We start from the raw sequence: 27,980 nt of genomic DNA, 5'->3' as shown, positions 1-27,980 counted from the left end.
TTGTGGAAGTCAAGACTGATCAATTCATAGTTTCCAAGGCCACAAGGGACCATTGTGATCATATAATCTGACCTCTGGTATATCACAGGCCATAGAATGTCCCCAAAATAATTCCCAGAGCATATCTTTTAGAAAAAAAATTCAATCTTGATACAAAAAATTGCCAGTGATGGAGAATTCACTACAACTATTGGTAAATTGTTTCCCTGATTGATAACCTTCACTATTAAAAATGTGTGCCTTATTTCATGTCTGAAACTGTCTTGCTTCAACCCTGCTATCCTTATTCGTGTGAAACTTCCATTTCATTCAGTGGGAAGTTTGTGTGCTCCGTGACTGCAGGTTCAAGACGTAGTTGTTTAAAATGTAAAAGATGATCCTATGAGGGCCAATATTGGTTATAGATTGACTCTGATCAGTACTCCAGATAGTAAAGTTTTAAATTGCTTGTATGTGGAGATTGGAAGATGGCCGTTTTTTGTACAAACAGACTTCTCACATCCTGGATAGTAATAAAATAGAATGTTCAAAGTTGTTTTTTCTTCTGTTTATCTAATGCTGTGTGGTATGTTTGCATTGTGTAAACTGAATTAATTTAAACAAGAAAACAGAGTTCTCCCACTTTTAATCAAGAAGTATCCCTCCCATGTAGATAATCATAGAGAAAACCCCCTCAATCAAGGTAAGGAGTATTTGCAGGTATACATCAGCTCTCAGGGATCTGGTCTTTATTGCACGGGGAAATATCACTTCACTTTTCTAAAATTAATAGCAGTCTCTCTCACTGTGCAATCTTCACAGAAAGGCATTCCGCAATCTCTACTTCTAATCAGAATCCACAATCTGGAATCTTTATGGCTTACCTAGATGGTTTGGCAATGTGCAGTACAGGGAAGTGATTTCTCCAGCCCACTAATGTATTGTACAGTAACTGGTCCATGTAGACCCTGCTGGTGCACACTAAAAATTCCCTACAGCATTTTTTGCTAACATAGTATTGTTTCAAACAGCATTATGTTAAAACACACTAAGGAACTTTTAGTGTGCACCAACAGGGTCTACGTAGACAGAGCGCACTAGAAATCACACCTCCACAGTGCACATTGCTGGATTGCAGAGAAAAACCTTTTTATTTAAATAAACAAGCCAGGGGGGAAAAAGAAGAAAGTGGAAGGGACAGTCAGTGTATAGAACCATACTCTTTGTGGTCAATGAAATACTATCCACATTACAGGGAAAGAAAAGAAAATGTCAGACCAGACTGTTATCAGTTATATCTGTGTATAACAACAGTCAGCTGTTTGGGAAATGGGTGAATGCAGTGTGTGAATTATCAATATGCTAATCAGAAAGGATACTCTTTTTATGTATTTATTTAGATTTATATCAAAAGGGAAAAAATTATATCCTGGCCTTTTGTTGATTTTGATATAATTTTAAAAATACAGGGATATAAGCAAACAGCCTCCCCGCAGCCAGAGAGTAACCAATCAGAGCTGTGAACTCAGCATCCTGCCAAAAACATTCCACATCCAAAAAGAGCAGCTGTTTTCATGCTCCTTACTGTGTGCCTCTCTTTATTTTCAAAGGATCCCACCTCTGTTAAACAACGTAAGGCCTTGTCTGCACATAAATTATACTGTTGTAACTAGGGTTGCCAGGCATCTGGTTTTCGACCGGAATGCCCGGTCGAAAAGGGACTCTGGTGGCTCCGATCAGCACCACTGACCAGGCATTAAAAGTCTGGTCGGCGGTGCAGCGGGGCTAAGGCAGGTTCCCTACAACTCCCCAAAGCTCCACACGATGCCCCCACCCTGAGTGCTGGCTCTGCAGCTCCCATTGGCTGGGAACTGTGGCCAATGGGAGCTGCGGGGGCAGCGCCTGTGGGCGTGGACAGCGTGCATTGGGCCGAGCTGCCTGGCCACCCCTTAGTCCAGGAGCCAGACATGCCAACTGCTTCCAGGAGCCGCGTGGAGCCAGGGCCGGCAAGGATCCTTCCTTAGCCTTGCTGGGCTGCGGACTGGGAGCCATTTGAGGTAAGCACTGCCCGGCTAGAGCCCGCACCCCAACCCCATGCCCTTGGTTGGAATCCCCTCCTGGAGCCCACACTGTGTCCCGCACCGCAGCCCTGAGCCCTGTCCCAGCCCCAAACTCCCTCCCGGAGCCCGCACCCCCTCCTGCATGCCAACCATCTGCCCCAGCCCTGAGCCTCCTCCAGCACCCCAACCCCCTCATCCCCACCCCGAGCCAACACTTCCAGCTGGAGCCTGCACCCCTCCCATACCTCAGCCCCCTGCCCCAGTCCTGAGCCCGCTCCCACTGTCCGAACCCCTTGACTCCAGCCCAGAGCCCCTTCCTGCGCCCCAAACCACTCGTCCCCAGACCCGCCCAGAGCCTGCACCCCTACCTGGAGTCCTCACCCACTTTTGCATTCCAAGCCCCAGACAGGAGCCCCCTCCCGCACCCCGAACTCCTCATTTCTGGCCCCACCCTGGAGTCCTCACCTCCTCCTGCACCCCAAGCCCCTGCTCCAGCCTACTGAAAGTGAGTGAGGATGGGGGAGAGCAAGCGACAGAAAGAGGGGGGAGGGAGGGGAAGGGCGAGGCCTCAGAGAAAGAGCGGAGCAGGGCCCCAAGGAAGGGATGGGGCAAGGGTGTTCGGTTTTGTGTGATTAGAAAGCAACCCTAGCTGTAACTATGCCTGTACAGTTAGAACAATACAACCCCCCTAGTGTGGATGCAATTATACTGCTATAAATATGTTTATACTGGTAGAGCTTGTTTCTGTATGGGAAGGGGAATAAGCTATACCGGTATAACTGTGTCCTCACTAGGGATTGCACCAGTATAACTATATCGGTAATGCCATAGAGTGTACAGACCCCATCTTACCATGGCCACAAGGCACAAACAGGTGGGCCATCTGCATCCTCAGATGGGGCTAACTGCTGGGTCAGCAAAACCTGGGGGATATGCAATTGCAGATCAGAGGAGAGGGGCGACTGCCAGACAGACTGAGGGATTGCCCAGAGGATACTCCTGCAGTAGCAGGCTGGCAGGAAGCTGCCCAGGAGATCAGACTTCCATTGAGACAGAATCAGAGAACATCAATCTGGAAAAGGCCTACAAGAGAGGTGAGGTAAGAAGCAGCAAGGGGCAGTGAGGAGCTGCTTAACACAGGGTCACTGGGCTGGAATCCAGGAGAGTGGGTGGGTCTTGGTTCCCCTGCCATCCCCAGGTAAAGGAATAGTAAAACCCCTTGGCGCAAAGGGGTCAGGACTCTGGGGGGGTCTGGGGTTATTGATCCTTCTCTAGGGTCACTGGACTCCTGTTCTGTCAGACTTTTTATTGGCCTGAAAGGGGAGACATGATAAATTACCCGACTGGAGTTAGAAGAGGAAGATCTGGTACAGGCCAAATGATTGTTAGCAAAGTGAGAGAAATTGAGGCAGAGTCATCATGACATCATGCATAGCCATGAGAGGGCATTGGCTGAAAGAGGCACTCTGGATGGGTAAAAGAAAAAAAATTACACCCCTAGTTATACTGGTGTAAAATCTGTGGGTGGACCAGACCTAATCCTCTGATATAGTATAAGGGACCCTGATGACCAAGATGTTTGAAAAGGAGTACTTGTGGCATCTTAGAGATTAACAAATTTATTTGAGCATAAGCTTTCGTGAGCTATAGATCACTACATCGAATGCATTCAGTGGAAAATACAGTGGGGAGATTTATATACACACACAGAGAACATGAAACAATGGGTTTTACCATATACACTGTGAGGAGAGTGATCACTTAAGATGAGCTATTACCAGGGGGGGTGTGGGGGGGGGAAGAAAACCTTCTGTGTCCTGCACCACAGCCCTGAGCCCTGTCCCACCCCCAAACTCCCTCCCGGATGGTCACATAAACACCACCCCATATCGGAAACCTACTGACCGCTATACTTTCCTACATGCCTCCAGCTTCCATCCAGGACACCCCACACAATCCATTGTCTACAGCCAAGCTCTACTGCATTTGCTCCAACCCCTCAGACAGAGACAAACACCTATAAGATCTCTATCATGCATTCTTACAACTACAATACCCACCTGCTGAAGTGAAGAAACAGATTGACAGAGCCAGAAGAGTACCCAGAAGTCACCTACTACAGGACAGGCCCAACAAAGAAAATAACAGAACGCCACTAGCCATCACCTTCAGCCCCCAACTAAAACCTCTCCAACGCATCATCAAGGATCTACAACCTATCCTGAAGGATGACCCATCACTCTCACAGATCTTGGGAGACAGGCCAGTCCTTGCTTACAGACAGCCCCCCAACCTGAACCAAATACTCACCAGCAACCACACACCACACAACAGAACCACTAACCCAGGAACCTATCCTTGCAACAAAGCCCGTTGCCAACTCTGTCCACATATCTATTCAGGGGACACCATCATAGGGCCTAATCACATCAGCCACACTATCAGAGGCTCGTTCACCTGCGCATCTACCAATGTGATACATGCCATCATGTGCCAGCAATGCCCCTCTGCCATGTACATTGGTCAAACTGGACAGTCTCTACGTAAAAGAATAAATGGACACAAATCAGAGGTCAAGAATTATAACATTCAAAAACCAGTTGGAGAACACTTCAATCTCTCCGGTTACTCGATTACAGACCTGAGGGTGGCTATCCTTCAACAAAAAAACTTCAAAAACAGACTCCAACGAGAGACTGCTGAATTGGAATTAATTTGCAAACTGGATACAATTAACTTAGGCTTGAATAGAGACTGGGAATGGATGAGTCATTACACAAAGTAAAACTATTTCCCCATGTTATTTCTCCACCCCACCCCACCCCACCCCCCACTGTTCCTCAGATGTTCTTGTTAACTGCTGGAAATGGCCCACCTTGCTTGTCACCATGAAAGGTTTTCCTTCTTCCCCCCCCTGCTGCTGGTGATGGCTCATCTTAAGTGATCACTCTCCTTACAATGTGTATGATAAAACCCATTGTTTCATGTTCTCTGTGTGTGTATATAAATCTCCCCACTGTATTTTCCACCAAATGCATCCGATGAAGTGAGCTGTAGCTCACGAAAGCTTATGCGCAAATAAATTTGTTAGTCTCTAAGGTGCCACAAGTACTCCTTTTCTTTTTGCGAATACAGACTAACACGGCTGCTACTCTGAAACCAGTTATTTCTTGTTTATCTTTCCTTATTTTTTATTTGCTTATCGTTTTCCCTTGTTAAGTAAACATTGTCCCTTAGTATATTTCCATTTGGATTGGAGATGTTATTTTTATTAGTAGTATTTTAACCAACAGCAGATGAAGTAACAATTTTTGTCCATAAATTAAATCAAACCCCAAGAGCTTTAGGCTCCTTGGCCCAGTGAGATGACAAAAATTTCTTCCTCTTCTTTCACTGCTCAATCTCTCTTGTTCTGCCTGTTAATTATTTCTTAATGGTTACTGAATAGCAAAGCAGCAGTGCCCTTCACAGCTGCTTCTGCCTTAGTACCATAAAATTGCTTATCAATTTTTATACTCCATGCAGTGAGTCACCAATAATTGGTCACCATATGTGCTCCTAGTAAGCTCATGTGAAAGAAGCCATTTAAGTATTCCCACAACTAGACCTTTGAAAAAAATGTATATCACATGTACAGTAAACCATTAATTTGAATGATCTGCTAAAACACTGAATGTACAGCTCCACTGAATATAACATTTTGTGCTGTAAATTATCATACACATGACCCTTCAGTGGTCCAGGAGACTATTTTTTATTAAAGTTTCCCTTCAATAATATTTGTGAGTAAGTAGCATTTCTGACCAAGTACAAAGATGCAGCATACAAAGTATCAAACGACTGAGATGATGTTTTATTACAAGAATTACTTTGCTTTACTGAGTTATTCCTCTTCATTTTGTGCTTTTCTGATAGCGTGAAGGGATTCATTAAACAGTAATAAATGCTGCTTGTAGATGAGTGAAATTAGAGAATGCTTTCATGCAGATTTTTGTAGACACGCAAAGGGAACTTTTTGAAAAGATATTGTAACACCTTCTGGGACAAGCTGTCATAAATATAAAGGAAAGGGTAAACACCTTTAAAATCTCTCCTGGCCAGAGGAAAAACACTTTCACCTGTAAAGGGTTAAGAAGCTAGGATAATCTCGCTGACACCTGACCAAAATGACCAATGAGGACAAGATACTAAAAGCTGGGGGGGGGCGGGGAGAGGATACTAAGGATCTCTCTGTCTGGGTGATGCTTTTGCCAGGAACAGAAAAGGAATGGAGTCTTAGAACTTAGTAAGTAATCAAGCTAGAGATGCGTTAGATTCTGTTTTGTTTAAATGGCTGATAAAATAAGCTGTGCTGAATGGAATGGATATTCCTGTTTTTGTGTCTTTTTGTAACTTAAGGTTTTGCCTAGAGGGATTCTCTATGTTTGAATCGGATTAACCTGTAAGGTATTTATGGCTCTTTCCCTGTTATATATTTGTTAGACACTTGTGGTGGCAGCAATTAAGTCCAAGGGCAAAAGGTAAAATAGTTTGTACCTTGGGGAAGTTTTAACCTAAACTGGTAAAAATAAGCTTAGGGGGTTTTCATGCAGGTCCCCACATCTGTACCCTAGAGTCCAGAGTGGGGAAGGAACCTTGACATGGTGGCAGAGCGGTGGGATTAACTTGAAATCATTTTGAGATCAATTTGAGATTTTTTGAACAAGAAGCACAGATTTTAAAAAGGGAATTTTTTTTTCCTTTGGGCTGCCGGAAAGCAGGTTTTCAGCTGAAAGCAGTTAGAGTTTTTTTTGTCTCTGCTTGGGGGCCAGAGCAGAGACAAAAGGGAATTGTCTTTTGTGAGCTGGAGTTTTCTCTGCCTAAAGGCAGGGTAGTTAACCTCCTGCAGGGAAATTCACAAGTCTTCACAGACCTGAACATAGGTATCCGGTTACAGCACAGCAAAATTTTACAAGCCAAGTTTTTTTGTTTGTTTTATTTCTAACTCTCGGGTGTAAAGTTAGTTAAAAACAGAGAGGCAAACATGACAGAGCCCAAAACAGAAACAGCCAAAGAGGCTGCCCACAGGAGAGCTATGGAGGCAAGAGAAAAAGAAATGAAGCATACACTGGAGATGGAGAAGGCAAAGGCTCAGCTGAATAGCAATCCTTCTCTAGGTAACGTTTCACATCCCAGGAAGTTCCCCACCTACAAGGCAGGCGATGATACCGAGATCTTCTTAGAAAACTTCGAAAGGGCATGTCTTGGGTACAGCATGTCTACAGATACATGGTAGAGCTGAGGCCACAGCTCAGTGACCATTAGCTGAGGTGGTGGCTGAAATGCCTAAGGAACGCATGAACCAGTATGAACTGTTTAAAACCAAGGTGAGAGTCAGAGTGGGGCTAACCCCCGAGCATTCCCGTCGGCAGTTCAGAGCCTAAGGTGGAAATCAGACATGTCATTTACCCGACATGCCTACCACATTGTGAAATATTGGGATGCCTGGATATCAGGAGCAAGTGTTAAATCTCCAGAAGATTTGCCCTTCCTAATGCAAATGGAGCAGTTCTTAGAGGGGGTTCCTGAGGAAATAGAAAGATACATCCTAGATGGGAAGCCCAAATTTGTAATCAAGGCGGGGGAGTTTGGAGCCAAATGGGTGGAGGTGGCAGAAAAGAAAAAAACTGGTTGCAGTGGGAGCAGATACCAGAAGGGAGAACCTCAGACCACACCCTACTACTGGGGGCAGCCCAAGGCCCCAACTACCCCCCAAGGAACCCTCCAGATACCTTATTGTCCTGCCACACCGTTCTCCAGCAACCCACCTCACCCCAGTGATCTGTCAGCTGGATGATGTTTTAAATGTAACGAGCCGGGCCATGTGAAGGCCAACTGCCCCAAGAACCCCAACAGATTACAGTTCATTGCACCGGAATCACACAAGAGGTCCTCAGGCCCAGATACCTCCCAGATACCCTTGGAGCGGAGGGAAACTGTGAGTGTGGGAGGGAAGAAGGTCACTGCGTGGAGGGACACCGGAGCACAAGTGTCGGCTATCCATGCTTCCTTAGTGGACCCCAATTTAATCGACCCAGCGATCCAAGTGACAATTCAACCCTTCAAGTCCAACTCTTTCAATTTGCCTACAGCCAAGTTGCCTGTCCAGAACAAGGGCTGGTCAGGAACGTGGACTTTTGCAGTCTGTGATGATTATCCCATCCCCTTGCTGTTGGGGGAAGACTTGGCCAATCATGTGAAGCTAGCCAAGAGGGTGGGAATGGTCACCCGGAGTCAGGCTAAACAAGCCGTCACACCTAGCTCTGTTCTGGAAACTTCTACCAGGACCCAGTCAGAGGTGATGGACCCAGACCCCAGGCCAATGTCTGCAATAGCAGTAGTGGATCCAGTCCCAGAGAACCAGACAGAGCCAGTCCCAGAACCGGAACCGGCGGAACAACCAGCACCAGACCCATTGCCAACACTTAATCCAATACTTGCAACCCCAGCACCAGAGGGCCCCGCCAAACCTGAACTGGCAGCAGCCGATAACCCTACATCAGAGGCTCAGCCGGAGCCTGAACCCCAATGTAGTGCACTAGCGGAGAGGGGTTCACAGTCAACAGAAACAGCCCCATCCCCTACATCGCTTCCCTAGGGACAAATCCTAGGTCCACAATCCAATGAGGAACTGACATCTCCAGCATCAAGGAAACAGTTCCAGACCGAACAGGAAGCAGATGAAAGCATCCAGAGAACTTGGACGGCGGCACGGAGCAACCCACTGCCTCTCAGCTCTTCTAATCGATCCAGGTTTGTTGTGGAAAGAGGACTTTTATACAAGGAAACTCTTTCTGGTGGACACCAGGAAGACTGGCATCCTCAGAGACAGTTGGTAGTTCCAACTAAGTACCGGGTCAAGCTCTTGAGCTTAGCCCATGATCATCCTAGTGGCCATGCTGGGGTGAACAGGACCAAAGACTGTTTGGAGAGGTCATTCCATGGGAGGGAATGGGCAAGGATTTTTCTACCTATGTCCAGTCTTGTGAGGTATGCCAAAGAGTGGGAAAACCTCCTCTCCAGCCAATCCCCATCATTGAAGTTCCATTTCAGCCAGCAGCTGTGGATATTCTGGGTCCTTTTCCGAAAAAGACACCCAGAGGGAAGCAGTACATACTGACTTTCATGGATTTTGCCACCCGATGGCCAGAAGCAGTAGCTCTAAGCAACACCAGGGCTAAAAGTCTGTGCCAGGCACTAGCAGACATTTTTGCCAGCGTAGGTTGGCCCTCCAACATCCTCACAGATGCAGGAGCTAATTTCCTGGCAGGAACTATGGAAAGCCTTTGGGAAGCTCATGGGGTAAATGACTTGGTTGCCACCCCTTACCACCATCAAACAAATGGCATGGTGGAGAAGTTTAATGGAACTTTGGGGGCCATGATACGTAAATTTGTAAATGAGCACTCCAATGATTGGGACCTAGTGTTGCAGCAGTTGCTCTTTGCCTACAGAGCTGTACCACATCCCAGTTTAGGGTTTTCACCATTTGAACTTGTATATGGCCGCAAGGTTAAGGGGCCATTACAGTTGGTGAAGCAGCAATAGGAGGGGTTTACACCTTCTCCAGGAATTAACATTCTGGACTTTGTAACCAACCTACAAAACACCCTCCGAACCTCTTTAGCCATTGTGAAAGAAAACCTACAGGATGCTCAAAAAGAGCAAAAAGCCTGGTATGATAAAAATGCCAGAGAGTGTTCCTTCAAAGTAGGGGACCAGGTCATGGTCTTAAAGGCGCTCCAGGCCCATAAAATGGAAGCATCATGGGAAGGGCCATTCATGGTCCAGGAGCGCCTGGGAGCCATTAATTATCTCACAGCATTCCCCACCTCCAACTGAAAGCCTAAGGTGTACCATATTAATTCTCTAAAGCCCTTTTATTCCAGAGAATTAAAGGTTTGTCAGTTTACAGCCCAGGGAGGAGATGACGCTGAGTGGCCTGAAGGTGTCTACTATGAAGGGAAAAGTGCTGGTGGTGAGGAAGAGGTGAACCTCTCCATGACCCTTGGACATATGCAGCGACAGCAGATCCAGAAGCTGTGCACTAGGTACGCGCCGATGTTCTCAGCCACCCCAGGACTGACTGAACGGGCATACCACTCCATTGACACAGGTAATGTTCACCCAATTAAAGTCCAACCTTACTGGGTGTCTCCTCAAGCTAAAACTGCTATAGAACGGGAGATCCAGGATATGCTACAGATGGGTGTAATCTGCCCCTCTGGCAGTGCATGGGCATCTCCAGTGGTTCTAGTTCCCAAACCAGATGGGGAGATAAGTTTTTGCGTGGACTACCATAAGCTAAATGCTGTGATTTGCCACGCACATATGAACTATTAGAGAAACTGGGATGGGCCCAGTTCATCTCTACCTTGGACTTAATCAAGGGGTACTGGCAGGTATCGCTAGATGAATCCGCCAAGGAAAGGTCAGCCTTCACCACACATCGGGCTGTATGAATTTAATGTACTCCATTTCGGGCTGCAGAATGCACCTGCCACCTTCCAAAGACTTGTAGATGGTCTCCTTGTGGGATTAGGAGAATATGCTGTCGCCTACCTTGACGATGTGGCCATATTTTCAGATTCCTGGGCAGAACACCTGGAACATCTACAAAAAGTCTTTGAGCGCAAAAGGGAGGCAGCACTAACTGTTAAGGCTAAGAAGTGTCAAATAGGCCTAAACAGAGTGACTTACCTTGGACACCAGGTGGGTCAAGGAACTATCAACCCCCTACAGGCCAAAGTGGATGCTATCCAAAAATGGCCTGTCCCAAAGTCAAAGAGACAGGTCCAATCCTTCTTAGGCTTGGCCGGATATTACAGGCGATTTGTACCGCAATACAGCCAAATTGCCACCCCACTGACAGACCTAACCAAAAAGAAACAGCCAAATGCAGTTCAGTGGACCGAAGAGTGTCAGAAGGCCTTTAACCAGCTTAAAGCAACACTCATGTCTGACCCTGTGCTAAGGGCCCAAGACTTTGACAAACCGTTCCTAGTAACCACAGATGCGTCCGAGTGTGGTGTGGGAGCAATTTTAATGCAGGAAGGACCGGATCAAGAATTCCACTCTGTAGTGTTTCTCAGCAAGATGCCTGAGAGGGAAAGCAGCTGGTCAGTCAGTGAAAAAGAATGTTACGCCATTGTCTACGCTCTGGAAAAGCTACGCCCATATGTTTGGGGACGGCGTTTCCACTTGCAAACCGACCATGCTGCGCTACAGTGGCTTCATACCACCACGGGAAATAACAAAAAACTTATTCGGTGGAGTTTAGCTCTCCAAGATTTTGATTTTGACATCCAACACATCTCAGGAGCTTCTAACAAAGTGGCTGATGCACTCTCCCATGAAAGTTTCCCAGAATCAACCGGTTAAAATCATCCTTGAGATGTGGAAAATATTGTTAGTCCTTATACACTTGGTAGTATATTTAGAGGTGCATGTGTTTTATTAACTCTGTTTTCTCCTACAGCTCCAGGAAGAAATCCCAGCCAGTGTTTCACCCTATCTATGATTTGGGGGGCGTGTCATAAATATAAAGGGAAGGGTAAACACCTTTAAAATCCCTTCTGGCCAGAGGAAAAACCCTTTCACCTGTAAAGGGTTAAGAAGCTAGGATAACCTTGCTGGCAACTGACCCAAATGACCAATGAGGAGACAAGATACTAAAAGCTGGAGGGGGGAGAAACAAAGGTTCTCTCTGTCGGGTGATACTTTTGCCAGGAACAGAAAAGGAATGGAGTCTTAGAACTTAGTAAGTAATCTAGCTAGATATGTGTAAGATTCTGTTTTGTTTAAATGGCTGATAAAATAAGCTGTGCTGAATGGAATGGATATTCCTGTTTTTGTGTCTTTTTGTAACTTAAGGTTTTGCCTAGAGGGATTCGCTATGTTTTGAATCTTATTACCCTGTAAGGTATTTACCATCCTGATTTTACAGAGGTGATTCTTTTACTTTTTCTTCTATTAAAATTCTTCTTTTAATAACCTGATTGTTTTTTCATTGTTCTTAAGATCCAAGGGTTTGGGTCTGTGTTCACTTATGCAAATTGGTGAGGATTTTTATCAAGCCTTCCCCAGGAAAGGGGGTGTAGGGTTTGGGAGGATTTTGGGGGGAAAGACGTTTCCAAGCGGCTCTTTCCCTGTTATATATTTGTTAGACGCTTGGTGGTGGCAGCAATAAAGTCCAAGGGAAAAAGGTAAAATAGTTTGTACCTTGGGGAAGTTTTAACCTAAGCTGGTAAAAATAAGCTTAGGGGGTTTTCATGCAGGTCCCCCCATCTGTACCCTAGAGTTCAGAGTGGGGAAGGAACCTTGACACAAGCACTGCCACACATTAGTTCCTAGAACTATAGTAAAGTGCTTCCTTACAAAGTAAATCCAAAGCTTGTTTAAAGAAGACAAAAGTTGTCTGCTTTAGTCATTTAGGAAGATTAGCACTGAAACAGTGTATTAGACCCAGCCTGGCTAACCTCTGGTACCACCCAAATACACACAAATAAGCAGGTCAGTCAACCTGGAAAAAATATTTGATCAGATTTGTTGCCTGAAAACTTTACTGTAATTTTACAGTAAATTATTTATAATAATTACATCAAGTACTGGATCATCAGCATTCTGCGCAACTATTAGTTGTAGTATTGTGGCACCAATCATGGATCAAGGCCCCATTTTGCGAGGGACTGTATGTACAAACAATGACAGCATGGAGGAGGAACTCAAGGAAGGAATGGGAGAAGAACAAAGGTGAGGTTTCACATGTAAGAGTTTAAAATTCTCCATAACAAACTTAGTTGTTCAACTAGTCTCTAGTCATATTCTTGCCACCCTGACTTACTCTGATTCCCAACTCTTATTCCCAACTGGGCAGCAGGCTCTTTTAGTTGTAAGTAAATGGTGCGAGGTAGTTTCACAATAGTCAGTGCCTCCAGGTGTTAGCAGCTATAAATTCTTATCTCTACAGCTGCTTTTAGTCGTTAGCATCCATTGAACTCCCCTATGAAGGAGCGTTAGGCCATAAATATTACTCAGTTGTGCAGTACAGCCTACATTGGCAAGACACACTGTTCTGATGCACAGTATCCCAGCTTCATTGCACTATGTGCGTCCATCATTGATATTTTGCAAGCCAGTTAAAGAATCCTGCAGAGACCAGGATTGACAAAATATATAGGTTTGCCAGTGCAACACAAAATTTAACCTGTATTTATTGCATTGCAGATGGGCTTCCAACTCCAACATTATGGATGATGGCGGATACCTCACCCATCATCCTTGCAGTAGAATATGGTACAAAATCCAGAAGAAAGGGGAGAGGAGAACAGCAAGTGAGGAGGAATACTAATAAAAAGCTTTTAAATATATTTTAAATCTTATCTTTCTTTCCTTCATGTTTGCCAGTGAAGAGAATTCTAAGGAAGGGGCTGAGAGACTGTTAAATGCCATTATAAGATATTGCAACATCATATAGAAATCTTTCAAACACCAGACCTTCAAGGAAACAGAGACGACTTTGGCCTCTAATTTTCAAAATTAAGGCTCAGACATGCTTCAGTAGCACCTACAGGAAACATTAACAGGCAAAATAAATATCTATGTATTGTTTAATAGTGTTTCATAGATTTTAAGGCTAAAGGGACCACCATCTTCATCTAATCTGACCTCTCCTGCACAACACAGTTCATAGCATTTCGCCCAGTAATTATTTTTTATACATATAAAACATATTCAGGGAAAAATCCCACCAGGAAAGCTCGGATGCCAAGTATAGCTATTTGTAGATGGAAAGCCTTATGAAAAGATGCTTGTTTCCCAAAATAGGACTATAATTCACGTTTATTAAATGCATAAAGTTGAAAGTTGAAATTAGAAAAATAAAACACAACTTTTTGTTGTTTTTAATGAGAGAATTAACCACTAAGGCAGCATGATGAGTAATGTGGTAAATTCACCATCACTTGGAGACATCAAGCTGCAGTTGGATGTTTTCTCAAAAGTTATGTTCTGTTCAACCAGAAGTTATTGGACTTGATGGAATTCACTTATGTAGTAGGGGAAAATCACTATGGACTGTGTTTTACAGGAAAGGTCAGACTAGATGACAATAGTTGTCCCTTTAGCTTTGAAGTCTATAGAAAACTGTTAATACTTGCAAACTTCGTCATAATTCTAATTTCTACTGGATTCTTATGTATCTTGTTTAACTGAAATCTGTGAGGGACACTTTGCTGTATGCTCTCTCCCACCGCAGCCAATATGGAAGAGAGACTAATGTTTTCTAAAATGTATTCTTATATTGTGATGCTTTGCTTTTAAAGTGCCAGCACATATCTTTCCCCATCCTCCTAAGTTTTAATTATTAATTGCAGAAAAGGCTCTTGATATTATTACTAATGATTAATTTGGAGTTGAAAATTTTATGCCTGGAAATTATGTATTATTTTAGAACTGAGGCTGGGGTTAGTATTGGGATGGCATTGAATCAAAAATAATAACTAGACTTTTTTTAAAGCAGATTTTTTTAAACACTCTCAAATGATCTGATGGCCACAAACTTTTAAAAAGTCCAGATTTTGGGAGCCTAGATAGCTGAGCTAACTGGGTGGAAATTGTATTCCTCCTTCGTGGTTTTCACTTTATAAATGATATTTCAGACAGAAATGGAATGTTATCACACCCAATGGCAGTTTCCTGAGGAGATGAGATTTCTCTTCGCATAAAGACACTATATGAAAACAGTAAATGAGAAGTCTGTGTTGATGGCTTGTTTTGATCTGATCTAACAGCAAATAAATTATTTCTTACCTGCTACTGAATTTGGCCGTGGCATAAGGTAAAGCGGAATAGACTGCACAGACTGGGATAAAACCGTCTCTAGGTTCCTTTCTGGGATCTTGTTTAAACTGTAGGTGGAGGCGGTCATATTCTCATCTACACGATATAAACAGGAGTCCATGCTGGATTTCTGAGACTGCCACGGTTTCAGGTTTCCTCCAGATCCTAGTTCTTTGCTGCTCTCCCCTCCATATTTAGTGCGCTCCATGTTTTCAGAATAGCTTGTCAAAGTAGCTTGAAGGAACAAATAAAAAAGCTATGAATAATAAAGAAAGAAGTAGCTGCGTACATAGCAATATAAGATATGTGCAATGAAAATAACAAAAATAAAGCTGATCATATTTTCCAGCATTCTCACATAAATCAGAGATTATAGAACCTAGTGAAGCTGTCCTACTTACTGCTTTGAAAAGTTTTGCTTGACATTACTAAAAGGCATTTGCAGTTATCACAAGTATTAAAATGCTACATATAACTGTATTTGTTCAAACCCACAAACCCACAGACTTATAATAAAAGCGATTAAGAACAAATACAAAGTCTGTTTTGCTCAATGTCTCAATTTTCTTCTAATATGCAGTGAGTCATAAACCATATCAGTTTAAAGTTTATAAACATGCTTGTGATAATCAACTACAGAGTATAATAAATGACAGTAGCATATTTGTTTTAGAAAAATAAACTTGGTATAAATGTTAACCTGTAAGGTCACATCTGATTTCTAACAGAGCTTATGAAGCTTCAAAGGTAATCCATAAATTCACCTTTTTACTGTGTGATTACATTGTTGGTGCTACATTGTTGGAGTTTGTTTCATGGTCTCCTCCTCCTTCTTCTTTTTGACTTCAACTTGAGGTATTACTTCCACCATGATAACATTGCCAAAGCAAAAGCCTTTCAATTTTTTTTTTTTTTACTTTGCTCAATATGTTTCAAGTGAATGCTACTCCACTTAAACCAATGGGGAGGGAGGCATCTGCTTATACCAGTCTAAACTGGCCCCAGGTATCCAAATTGCTATCCTACTAATTGATAGGCAGAGAATTCTCAGCCCGAACTCATCACCCTGTTCAACTCGCCCTCCACCCCTCCTGTGCTGTCAGGAAACCAGACGTCCAACTTGATCTTGAACTTTCCAATGTCTATAAATATAACCAATATAATTTTCTAAACCATTCCTCCATTGAAACTGTAATGCTTTCATTTCCATTTAACCAGTGTAATTACCTCTCCAAACCAAAGTTCTATGTTAATGTGTCTAAAATGCAATAAACTATTGCCACATGTCCTTGGACAAGACAACATGATTTAAGCGCTTTCTGTTTACAGTACAAAAATCACATTTCTGTTTTCCAAAATATTCTATTATAATGCTCTGTATTCTGAAAGAGGCTTTTCTCCTTGCATTCACACAAAAGACCATTTCTGAAGGAAGAGATATGTAAAGCCATAATGGCTTGTAACTGTGTGGGCTCATTAACAACAGCCAGAGTGGTTTAATTTCTTTTATATTGGTAAAATCAAATACAAAATTACTCCAAAGAAGCATATGCTTAAACTCTTTCTATGCCAAGTTTCAAATTAAAGCAAAATTCGTAAAGAGAACAGTTCCATTTCGCAAAATAGGATTTTAATGGATTTTCTTAGACAATTTGAACCACAGCATCTCAAATAATAGCATTTTGAATATCCATTAGCTTCAGTGGAAGTACTCAGGGATTAATCTGTCCCATTGTGTCTGATAATGACATTTAATATTTGTAGTGAGATAATATAATGAGAATCAGTGCTAAATATTTATAAATAAAGTCACAAGCATCATAACAAGGGGGAAAAAGACAACTGAAGGAATTAATAGTGAAGCTATTGTACTCTGAACAAGACAAAAGAGATGCCATCCCAGAAGTTACTGTGCCTGTTAGTGTCACAAAGAGCTACCTGTCACTTGATTTTAGATATTTCTCTGACTTTTGAGAGTGTCAAGTGTTTAAAAACCAAAAGGATACTTGCAAGGAGATCTAATAGTCCTACAAGTGCAAAGGGCAATTCAGTGCACCATGACATAGTGAAACGTCACCATTCTGCAGATCCCATTTGTCTTTGAACTGTTCAGAAAAAGGACAGAAGGGCTGATCTTACCTTTAACAAGAACAGATTGAAGTCCTTTTAGAAAAGTAAACACTGTAAAATGAGTGTAAAAAATTCAAGAAAAATGCCTGGCTGGATTAAAGATCCACCAGATTATTTCAAAAAGAATGTGGAACCTCTAACAAGGTGTGGCCAAGTGGTTTAAGCACAGGACAGAGTCAGAAACAGCTGAGTTCTAATCACAGGTCTGGCTCTAACTTCATTGGGGACCTTGGGCAAATCACTTTGCCACTCTGTACCTTAGTTTTTCCCTCTGTAAAATGGGGTCAATACTTCCTTATTTCAGAGGTGCTGCAAGGATTAGTTAATGTTTGTAAAGCATTTTTAAGTTCAAAACAACTACAGGAGTGCTAAATATTTTATATATTCTTGCTGGCATGTAAATATAAATTTTCTGTCGGGAAAACAATTTTATATGTTAAAATGGGAAAATGAGATATAACAAGAAACAGATGTTGTTAGCAGATCCCCACCTACAGTCACTGTTTAATTATTGGGAAATATGTTTTCAGATGCCTTTTCTAGAACCTCTCTTTCATAGTCTCAGTTTGTGTTGCTGTACCATGTATTTATGTAAAAATTAAATTATGCCAAAGATATATATCCATGTATTTCCAATCAATCTTTGCAGAAACATCATCAACTGAAGGAAATAATCTCCAAATAGCGGAAAACAAAATATCTTTACAGATAAGAACTTTAGCAATAATCTTGCTTTAAATGAACCAGCAACAGAAAATGGAAGAATAAACCCTGACGGTCGCCTTCCTAACTGCTAATTTGTGTTTACTTGAAATGTAGTTTTCACTGGTTTAAAATCAAGCTGTTTTTATGTGCAAATTCTTCACCGACTCAGGTATTTGGGATTGTTCCCTGTGGGTTAATTTACCTTCTGAATGGTCTTGGATGATCTAAGTACTACTATGGAGGCTAGAATCAATTGCTCTATGGCTTTAATTTGTTCTGTGAGCTATTTTAAACCAAAACTATTTTCATTTTATTAAAAAGGACAAAAAAAAAAGACTGCTAAAACTCAGCATCCTGAATTAGTATGCAGTGAATGTCTCTGAGGAGAACTACAACGTAAGTAATGGTGCAGCAAACGGGCTGTGCCTGCCACAGGCAATCAGAGCTATGAAATTCCCACTTCTCAATCACTGTTTTAGAGAACATAGTTCTATTTCAGACAAGTCACACTGTCTACGTCAAATGAGTCTGTCTCAGTGTAATACTACATGGAGAAAAGTTAATAAAACTTGTATATACAGAAAGCTATTTAGGCTTCAGGATGTGTTTAGGCAGTAGCGGAATACCTGCAACCAAAAAGAGAAACATATGAAGCAATTCTTCCCCTAAAACTGCCAAATTCACAGTCTAAACTCTCCTATGGAGAGGGCTGCAGCAAGGGCGCTCCAGCACAGGTTCTTGATTCAGATGATGAGTGTGTTTAAGCACGTATCCCCATGATCTCTTACACTCACCCCTGCTGTGGATTAATTGTGCTTTGCAGGAGTAATCTCCATATGCAGTTGCATGGGGACTGGGTATGCACTCTTGGAACAGATATAATGCGATCCACAACAGGACTGCCTTTGCATCATTAAAGTGCAAACATGTCCGTGCTTTAAACACTGGGCCTGAATTTGGCCCAAGGTATTTGTTTTCCTGTTTTGGGGAGAAGATACCTCTGGAAACAGTTTGAAGAGGAAATGTTCTACAGCAAACACAAATGACATAATGACATCATTGTAGATAACTATCTTTCTGCCAGATATTTTATATATAATTATACATGCAGAGAGATAGACAAATCCTATTATCAAAGCATCAGATTATAGCTAAAATGACCCTCCAAATTATGCAAACAATTTCCCCTGATAACATGACTTTGGTTAGATTAAAGAAATCATAAACAAAGTATTTAATGTAAATCCCCAGAGATTTATTTGCTGTGTAACTCTTAACTGTGATTCTATAACTTTCACAGCTGCTATAGCCAATGAATAGGAAGTCCTAATAATGAGGAATCTGCTTCCGAGAGGGACAGATTTTTATATTAAATTGCTTAACTGTGTTAATCACGTGATGGCTGCAGGAACATGCATGTGTTCTAGGACCATTTCCCCTACAGCGCATTAGTTTAAACAAATTGTGCAACGAGGCAACCATGGAGCAGTGAATTTCACAATATAACCAGATTATTTACCCTTAAATTCCTTAGGACAGGAATCTTGTATTCAGAAATGTCTGTAAAGTGTCAAGCACACTGTTGCTTTCTGCAAAATGATATGCTTTGCTATACTATCTGTAACCACTGCTCTAGTCACTAGATGACACTTCCCTTCAAGAGCCAGGAACAGAACTCAGGATTCCTCAGTTCTAGCATTCTACTGCTGTCTAGTATACAGTTATGTGAACCACTGACAAAATATGTATCAATTTGCTTCTAGTGGCAGCTCCACATAGCAGACAACATTCAGAGGAGCACCTGTGTTAGTCTCTATTCGCAAAAAGAAAAGGAGTACTTGTGGCACCTTAGAGACTAACAAATTTCTTTGAGCATAAGCATGAAGTGAGCTGTAGCTCACGAAAGCTTATGCTCAAATAAATTTGTTAGTCTCTAAGGTGCCACAAGTACTCCTTTTCTTATAGCAGACAACAGTTATGCCTAGAGCTCAACTGATAAAAATCGGAGGTCAGGATAAGAAGGTCCAGGATACAAATTCTGCTGGTGACCCATGTGGAGACTCCTTAGGGTTGCAGGTGATATCATTTCTATTTTTCAGGTTTTCTTTTTTTAAAAAAACACTGGTTTATTTAATTCACACAATAAATTAAAAGCCATTAAAATCTGTCACTTATGGCCTGACATGCAAAAAACCTATTCTATACTTTGGTCACTCGTCATACATTTTGATTGTGTGTAACCCACTGACAGGTTTGAAGGGTGAGGAATAGAATGGCAGTCTATGGTTAGCAGCCTATGGTGTCAGGTCCACTGGAAACAATGGACAATTAGACAAACTTTCCAGTTCTTCCCCTGGGCTGAGAGCATGCCTAGAAGATTTTAGCCCGAAGGTTGCTTAGAAAGTTCTGAGCATATGGAAATAGAGGCTTAAAATGGAATGTGGTTTTCTAATACTATGGTGGGCATTACCAGCACCAGCTATAATATTCAAACATATACAGACTTAGAATATATCTAGATTATTAAAAATTGGTTGTTTTTTTTAAAAAAAGAGTGAACTATCTCGAGGTAGCTAACCCCATAAGCCACATTTAAATTACATGCTAAAACCATAAAGCCTAGAACCAAGCCTATTTTAACATGTCAGCTGTAGATGTAATAAAATACAACTTACCCTGTGTCATGCTACAGTTTTAAAACATGTTAGCTTACACATTTTAAAATAAATCTTTTATCCTAGTTTAGGCAAGCTTTCAGTGAACCAGCCCCAAAAGAATCCCTCTAAGGGCATCAGTGTCACCCACATCATTCTTGTGAGCGAGGCTGCCATACAGAAATTGGGTAGGCAGAATCTGTGACTTTCCCTGTGGCAGTGTTGGGAAGCAGCATGATGCAGCCAGAGAAAGCTTCCCTAGGAATAGTCACAGCCTCCACAGCAATACAACCTTGTGGAGCTGTCACAGGACAGTACACACAAAGGCGTCTTTCTGCAGAACAGCCACTAGTGCAACCAACACTAGACAAGGCAAGGAGTTAAAAGTTCACATAACTCTCTGTGTGCTTAATTTTCCCTAAAACAAGTGACGTAATGGTCATATTGTTAAAATGAAATCAAAGGTTTGTGGCCTAATACAAATAAGCAGTCCTATACTGAGAGAGAAAGAGAAAGTCTCTGTGTGAGAGAGAAATATGAAACAAGTAAACCAATTTCAGTTTCAAGCGTCAATGGCAGCAAGTACACAAAGCACTGGTCTACACTAGGAGTTGAGGTCGAATTTAGCAGCGTTAAATCGATTTAACACTGCACCCGTCCACACGATGAAGCCCTTTTTTCCGACTTAAAGGGCTCTTAAAATCGATTTCCTTACTCCACCCCCGACAAGGGGATTAGCGCTAAAATCGGCCTTGTTGGGTCGAATTTGGGGTACTGTGGACACAATTAGACGGTATTGGCCTCCGGGAGCTATACCAGAGTGCTCCATTGTGACCACTCTGGACAGCACTCTCAACTCAGATGCACTGACCAGGTAGACAGGAAAAGGCCCGCGAACTTTTGAATTTCAATTTCCTGTTTGGCCAGTGTGGCAAGCTGCAGGTGACCATGCAGAGCTCATCAGCAGAGGTGACCGTGATGGAGTCCCAGAATCGCAAAAGAGCTCCAGGATGGACCGAACGGGAGGTACGGGATCTGATCGCTGTATGGGGAGAGGAATCCGTGCTATCAGAACTATGTTCCAGTTTTCGAAATGCCAAAATATATGTCAAAATCTCCCACGGCATGAAGGACAGAGGCCATAACAGGAACCCGAAGCAGTGCCGCGTGAAACTTAAGGAGCTGAGGCAAGCCTACCAGAAAAACAAAAAGGCAAACGGCCACTCCGGGTCAGAGTCCCAAACATGCCGCTTCTATGATGAGCTGCATGCCATTTTAGGGGGTTCAGCCACCACTACCCCAACCCTGTGCTTTGACTCCTTCAATGGAGATGGAGGCAACACAGAAACAGGTTTTGGGGACAAGGAAGATGATGATGATGAGGTTGTAGATAGCTCAGAGCAAGCAAGTGGAGAAACCAGTTTTCCTGACAGCCAGGAACTGTTTCTCACCCTGGAACTGGAGCCAGTACCCCCTAAACCCACCCAAGGCTGCCTCCCGGACCCGCCTGGAGGAGAAGGGACCTCTGGTGAGTGTACCTTTTAAAATACTATACATGGTTTAAAAGCAAGCATGTTTAATGATTTATTTGCCCTGGCATTCGCAGCTCTCCTGGATGTACTCCCAAAGCCTTTGCATAAGGTTTCTGGGGAGGGCAGCCTTATTCCATCCACTTTAGGTAGGACACTTTACCACTCCAGGCCTGTAGCATGTACTCAGGAATCATTGTAGAACAAAGCATTGCAGTGTATGTTTGCTGGCGTTCAAACAACATCCGTTCTTTATCTCTCTGTGTTATCCTCAGGAGAGTGATATCATTCATGGTCACCTGGTTGAAATAGGGTGCTTTTCTTAAGGGGACATTCAGAGGTGCCCGTTCCTGCTGGGCTGTTTGCCTATGGCTGAACAGAAATGTTCCCCACTGTTAGCCACGGGATGGGGGGAGCCATGTTAGCCATGTGCTTGGGGGAGGCAAAATACGACCTTGGAACGAAAGCACATGTGCTATGTATGTAATTTTAATAGCGAGGTTTACCGTGAAAGAGTGTACCCATTGTTCTATAAAACGTGTCTTTTTAAATACCACTGTCTCTTTTTTTTCTCCACCAGCTGCATGTGTTTCAAGGATCACAGGATCTTCTCCTTCCCAGAGGCTAGCGAAGATCAGAAGGCAAAAAAAACGCACTCGCCATGAAATGTTCTCTGAGCTCATGCTGTCCTTCCACACTGACAGAGCACAGACGAATGCGTGGAGGCAGACAATGTCAGAATGCAGGAAAGCACAAAATGACCGGCAGAAGAGGTGGCGGGCTGAAGAGAGTAAGTGGCCGGCTGAAGCTGAAAGGTGGCGGCAGCGTGATGAGAGGAGGCAGGATTCAATGCTGAGGCTGCTGGAAGATCAAACTAATATGCTCCAGCGTATGGTTGAAGTTCAGGAAAGGCAGCAGGAGCACAGACCGCCGCTACAGCCCCTGTGTGACCAACCGCCCTCCTCCCCAAGTTCCATAGCCTCCTCACCCAGACGCCCAGGAACACGGTTTTGCCTAATTGATGGCGCAAGAGACTGGCCTACTGATTAGACCTGAACTCAGCAGGGGTAAGGCCTGAGGCTGAGCCAGGGGTTAGAGCCAGGAGTCAGAAGCCAAAGGTTAAGCTAGAGGCACAATCAGGAGGGGTAGTCAAGGAAGGGTTGGAGGCAAGAGTCTGAATCCAGGACAGGACTGGGGCTGGAGCAGGCTCTGCTGTTGTAGCTGGGCTTATAAACCAGGCCTATTAATTGTCCAGCAGGGAAGCAGGCCAGTAGCTGGGCCTAGCCGACCGGACCCTGGACAGCCCCAGCCCTTGAGCTGTCGAAAAAGAAATATGGGTGAACTCTTCAGTTAACCTGGCTGAATTCTAGGCGTGTGACAAAACCCAAAGCAGACAAGTGCCCTCTGCTTTGGAGGTTTCCTTTGGAGGCTTTCCCACCGTGCGTTGGCCAAGCATCTAAATTTTGGTTCCCTTATTGGAACTGCCTTGGATGATGCTGGGATCATCTAAAGTGGCAGGTCACTAGATGGTCACCTCTCAGTACTGTGCTCACCTTCCCTCAGTGGGTCCTGGCTTGTGTGGGTTGGTACCAGACAACGCTCTAAAGAGGGAATTCCCAGAGGGTTGGCTAGAGAGTGGGATGGTGGAGGGGGAGTGGCCTTGAAGGGAATGGGACAAATTCTGTTCTGGTTTAAACTGCATGAAGTTGGTGGGGGTGTGTTGCATGGAGTGTTAGAAAGGGGCAGGCTTCTGACCCCATCTGGTGTCCTGCCCAGTCCACTTGTGAATCCACCAGGCAGGGGGGTAAAGATTCCTGGGCCAAATTCAGCACCATGCCAGGGGGCAGGATCGGGGCCCAGGCTTGCTGCTGCTGCTATACAATCATGTGTAGCCTTGGGTGGAAATGCTAATGGCCTCCGGCCACTCCAGCTCAGAGGATTGCCCAAGCAACAGAAGGCTGGCATTCAATAAGTTTTAAAGTTTTAAACTTTTAAAGTGCTGTGTGGTTTTGTCCTTCCCTCCTCCACCATCCCTCCTAGTGCTTCTCTCCTCCACCGCCCCTCCTGAGCTACCTTGGCAGTTTCACCCTATTTGTGTAATGAATTAATAAAGAATGCATGAATGTGAAGCAACAATGACTTTATTGCCTCTGCAAGCAGTGATCAAAGGGAGGAGGGGAGGGTGGTTAGCTTACAGGGAAGTAGAGTGAACCAAGGGGTGAGGGGTTTCATCAAGGAGAAACAAACAGAACTTTCACACCGTAGCCTGGCCAGTCATGACACTGGTTTTCAAAGCTTCTCTGATGCGTACCACACCTTCCTGTGCTCTTCTAACCGTCCTGGTGTCTGGCTGTGTGTACCAGCAGTCAGGCGATTTGCCTCAACCTCCCACCCCGCCATAAACATCTCCCCCTTACTCTCACAGATATTGTGGAGCACACAGCAAGCAGTAATAACAGTGGGAATATTGGTTTCGCAGAAGTCTAACCGAGTCAGTAAACTGTGCCAGCGCGCTTTTAAATGTCCAAATGCACATTCTACCACCATTCTGCACTTGCTCAGCCTGTAGTTGAACAGCTCGCGACTACTGTCCATGCTGCCTGTGTATGACTTCATGAGCCATGGCATTAAGGGGTAGGCTGGGTCCCCAAGGATAACTATAGGCATTTCAACATCCCCAATAGTTATTTTCTGGTCTGGGAAGAAAGTCCCTTCCTGCAGCTTTTGAAACAGACCAGAGTTCCTGAAGATGCGAGCGTCATGTACCTTTCCCGGCCATCCCACGTTGATGTTGGTGAAATGTCCCTTGTGATCCACCAGTGCTTGCAGCACTATTGAAAAGTGCCCCTTGTGGTTTATGTACTCACTGGCTTGGTGCTCCGGTGCCAAGATAGGGATATGGGTTCCGTCTATGGCCCCACCAAAGTTAGGGAACCCCATTGCAGCAAAGCCATCCACTATGAACTGCACATTTCCAAGGGTCACTATCCTCGATATCAGCAGATCTTTGATTGCGTTGGCTACTTGCATCACAGCAGCCCACACAGTAGATTTGCCCACTCCAAATTGATTCCTGACTGACCAGTAGCTGTCTGGCGTTGCAAGCTTCCACAGGGCTATTGCCACTCGCTTCTCAACTGTGAGGGCTGCTCTCATCTTGGTATTCTTGTGCCTCAGGGCAGGGGAAAGCAAGTCACGAAGTTCCATGAAAGTGCCCTTACGCATGCGAAAGTTTTGCAGCCACTGGGAATCGTCCCAGACCTGCAACACTATGCGGTCCCACCAGTCTGTGCTTGTTTCCCGAGCCCAGAATCAGCATTCCACCGCATGAACCTGCCCCATTAGCACCATGATGCCCATATTGCCAGGGCCCTTTGAGAGAAGTCTGTGTCCATGTCCTCATCACTCTTGTCACCGCGCTGACATCACCTATTCACCCCGTTTCACTTTGCCAAGTTCTGGTGCTGCATATACTTCTGGATAATGCGTGTGGTGTTTAAAGTGCTCCTAATTGCCAAAGTGATCTGAGCGGGCTCCATGCTCGCCGTGGTATGGCATCTGCACAGAAAAAAGGTGCGGAACCATTGTCTGCTGTTGCTCTGACGGAGGGAGGGGCGACTGATGATGTGGCTTACAGGGTTGGCTTACAGGGAATTAAAATCAACAAAGGGGGTGGCTTTGCGAGAAACTGAATGGCCCCTTCAAGGATAGAACTCAAAACCTCAAGGATAGAACTCAGAACTGTATTTAGCAGGCCGTTGATTTCACAGAGGGAGGGAGGAGAAAGTAAATACAAAACAAATCTGGTCTATTTCTTGTTTTGAGACACTTCATCTATCTTTATACATCTTGCTGGCAGCAGACTGTGCAGTACGACCGCTAGTCATCGTCATCTCCTGGGTGCTCGGCAGAAGATAGTGCAGTATGACTGCTGGCCATCGTCTTCTGCTGGCTGCTGATTAAAAGACAGTGCACTGCCAGTAGGACTCAATTGCCATGAGACGAAACTTAAAAGGGAAATGACCTGGCTGAGTCACTCCCATGTTTGCCCAGGCGCCTGACCTCATCAAGGTTGATTAAAAGAGCACCCAGGACTAGGTCAACAACGGCTACCAGTCATACTGCACTGTCTGCTGCCAAAAGGCAATAAACTGCTGCTGTGTAGCAATGCAGTATCGCATCTGCAAGCACCCAGGAGACATACAGTGACGGTGAGCTGAGCGGGCTCCATGCTTGCCGTGGTATGGCGTCTGCACAGGTAACTCAAGAAAAAAGGCGCAAAACGAGTGTCTGCCCTTGCTTTCACGGAAGGAGGGAGGGAAGGGGGGCCTGACGATATGTACCCAGAACCACCCACGACAATGTTTTAGCCCCATCAGGCACTGGGATTTCTCTCCAGAATTCAAATGGGTGGTGGCGACTGCGGGAACTGTGGGATAGCTACCCACAGTGCAACACTCCGGAAGACAATGGTTGCCTCGGTATTGTGGACATACTCTGCCGACTACATGCACTTAGATCATTTGTGTGGGGACACACACAATCGACTGTATAAAAACGCTTTCTATAAAACCGATTTCTATAAATTCGACCTAATTTCGTAGTGTAGACATACCCAAAAATCAGCCCAAATCTGATAAAGAGGAAGGAAGTGCCGGGGGTAGGAGGGAACAGGGCTAGTTGAGTCCATTCGCACAAAGGCCTCAGGGAAGGGAGACCTCTCTTCCCCTCACGTCCTGATTAGAGGACCAAAAGCATAGAAGATATTGTAAATAGACTATTGCAAGGGACTGTGGTGGTATTGGTGGAGGGAACTCAAAATAAAAGGCATTGTGAATGCACAATTAGTGGAGTCTGCACAATTTCTGCAGGGCAAGAAGACAGTAGTGAAGATGCTCCCTCTTACAGAATCAATCAAGAAAAGTTAAATATCCTATAAAATATTATTTAAACATGTCCTTAATAAAAAAAATTGAATCCAAGGGCTGTTTCAGAGTTAAAATCTTCAGTACAGTGATTCACCATCAAATTATCCAGGACACAGAGTTTGTTGCATTTGTAAAGGTGTGTAAGTGCCATGCGCTATTTTTCTACTCTCTCTACCTGACTCCACACCCTATGTTTATTACGGGAGGCTGAGAATTTGGGGTTTTAGAAGGATGACCACAGCTGTTAGGGTCATTTAGACAAATATCGTTTTCTCTCTGTGACTTAACCGCACCATTCTCCTGATTTATTCCCTGCATCAAAGGCACATCAATAATTCTGCTAATTTCTCCCCCCTTCAGAAATGTCAACCCCAAAATCATGAGTCATGTCCACTAAAATAATGAGATTGTCTAAAAAAACCATAAGATTCTAAAAAACAAATGTGCCTGTTGGTTTTAGGGTTTTTAGAATACAACTTGGGTCATGATATCGAGTGTTTCTCTGCAACCAGGAAGGCTAGAAATTGACCTTTTTAAAATGAAAGCTGAGATTCTCATCTAATCACATTTCTAACAGCTGGGACTTTAGGAAAACAACAAACATTGCAATATTCAGGATAAAATCATGTGCTGGCATCACTGCTTCTCCCTCTTGCAACGTTCTGCCCAGTCCACTCAATTTACTGTTTCATTCAGATTCTTTTCCCACTCATCTTTGTTCCTTCTCTCATGCTGTACACGTGGAATAATCTCCCCATCCTCATATGCCACATGCCCTTCCCCTCTTCCTTCAACCCTGCTCTTCAAGCACTCCTTCTTCCCTTCTCCTTATTAATAATCCCCTCACTCAATTTCTCTATTCTGATCTGTTGACCTATTTGTTTTATTAAGGACCAGATATTGCCATCCTTACTCATGTTGAGTAATATCTCCCTCCATAAGCAGTCCCATTACATATGGAGTAGGGCATTACTCAAAGTTAGGAAGAGACAGAAACTGGCCCATGGACTAACAAACTCTTCGTGGGAGGAATGGTGTCTTAATCTACGTTTGGAAAGCATTTTGTAACTGTACAGTACTATACACATTTTATGAATAATCATTTTTGTTTTAGGG

General features: G+C 43.8%; 1 protein-coding gene across 8 annotated transcripts in view; it reads right to left on the bottom strand.

Annotated features, from left to right (window-relative positions):
• TANC2 (tetratricopeptide repeat, ankyrin repeat and coiled-coil containing 2) overlaps positions 1-27,980 on the bottom strand; it is a 702,178-nt gene that overhangs the window by 173,261 nt on the left and 500,937 nt on the right. For all 8 annotated transcript variants that reach the window (XM_043503351.1, XM_043503352.1, XM_038385380.2 and 5 more), the window contains one exon: positions 14,889-15,152. In XM_043503351.1, the coding sequence (XP_043359286.1) occupies positions 14,889-15,152 (264 nt within the window). The remainder of the gene's footprint in view (positions 1-14,888; positions 15,153-27,980) is intronic.

Source organism: Dermochelys coriacea, chromosome 27, assembly GCF_009764565.3.
Source record: "Dermochelys coriacea isolate rDerCor1 chromosome 27, rDerCor1.pri.v4, whole genome shotgun sequence".
Classification (NCBI taxonomy): Eukaryota; Metazoa; Chordata; order Testudines; family Dermochelyidae; genus Dermochelys; species Dermochelys coriacea.
Note: the sequence above shows the minus strand (reverse complement) of the source record. Positions and strands in the feature narration are given on the sequence as shown.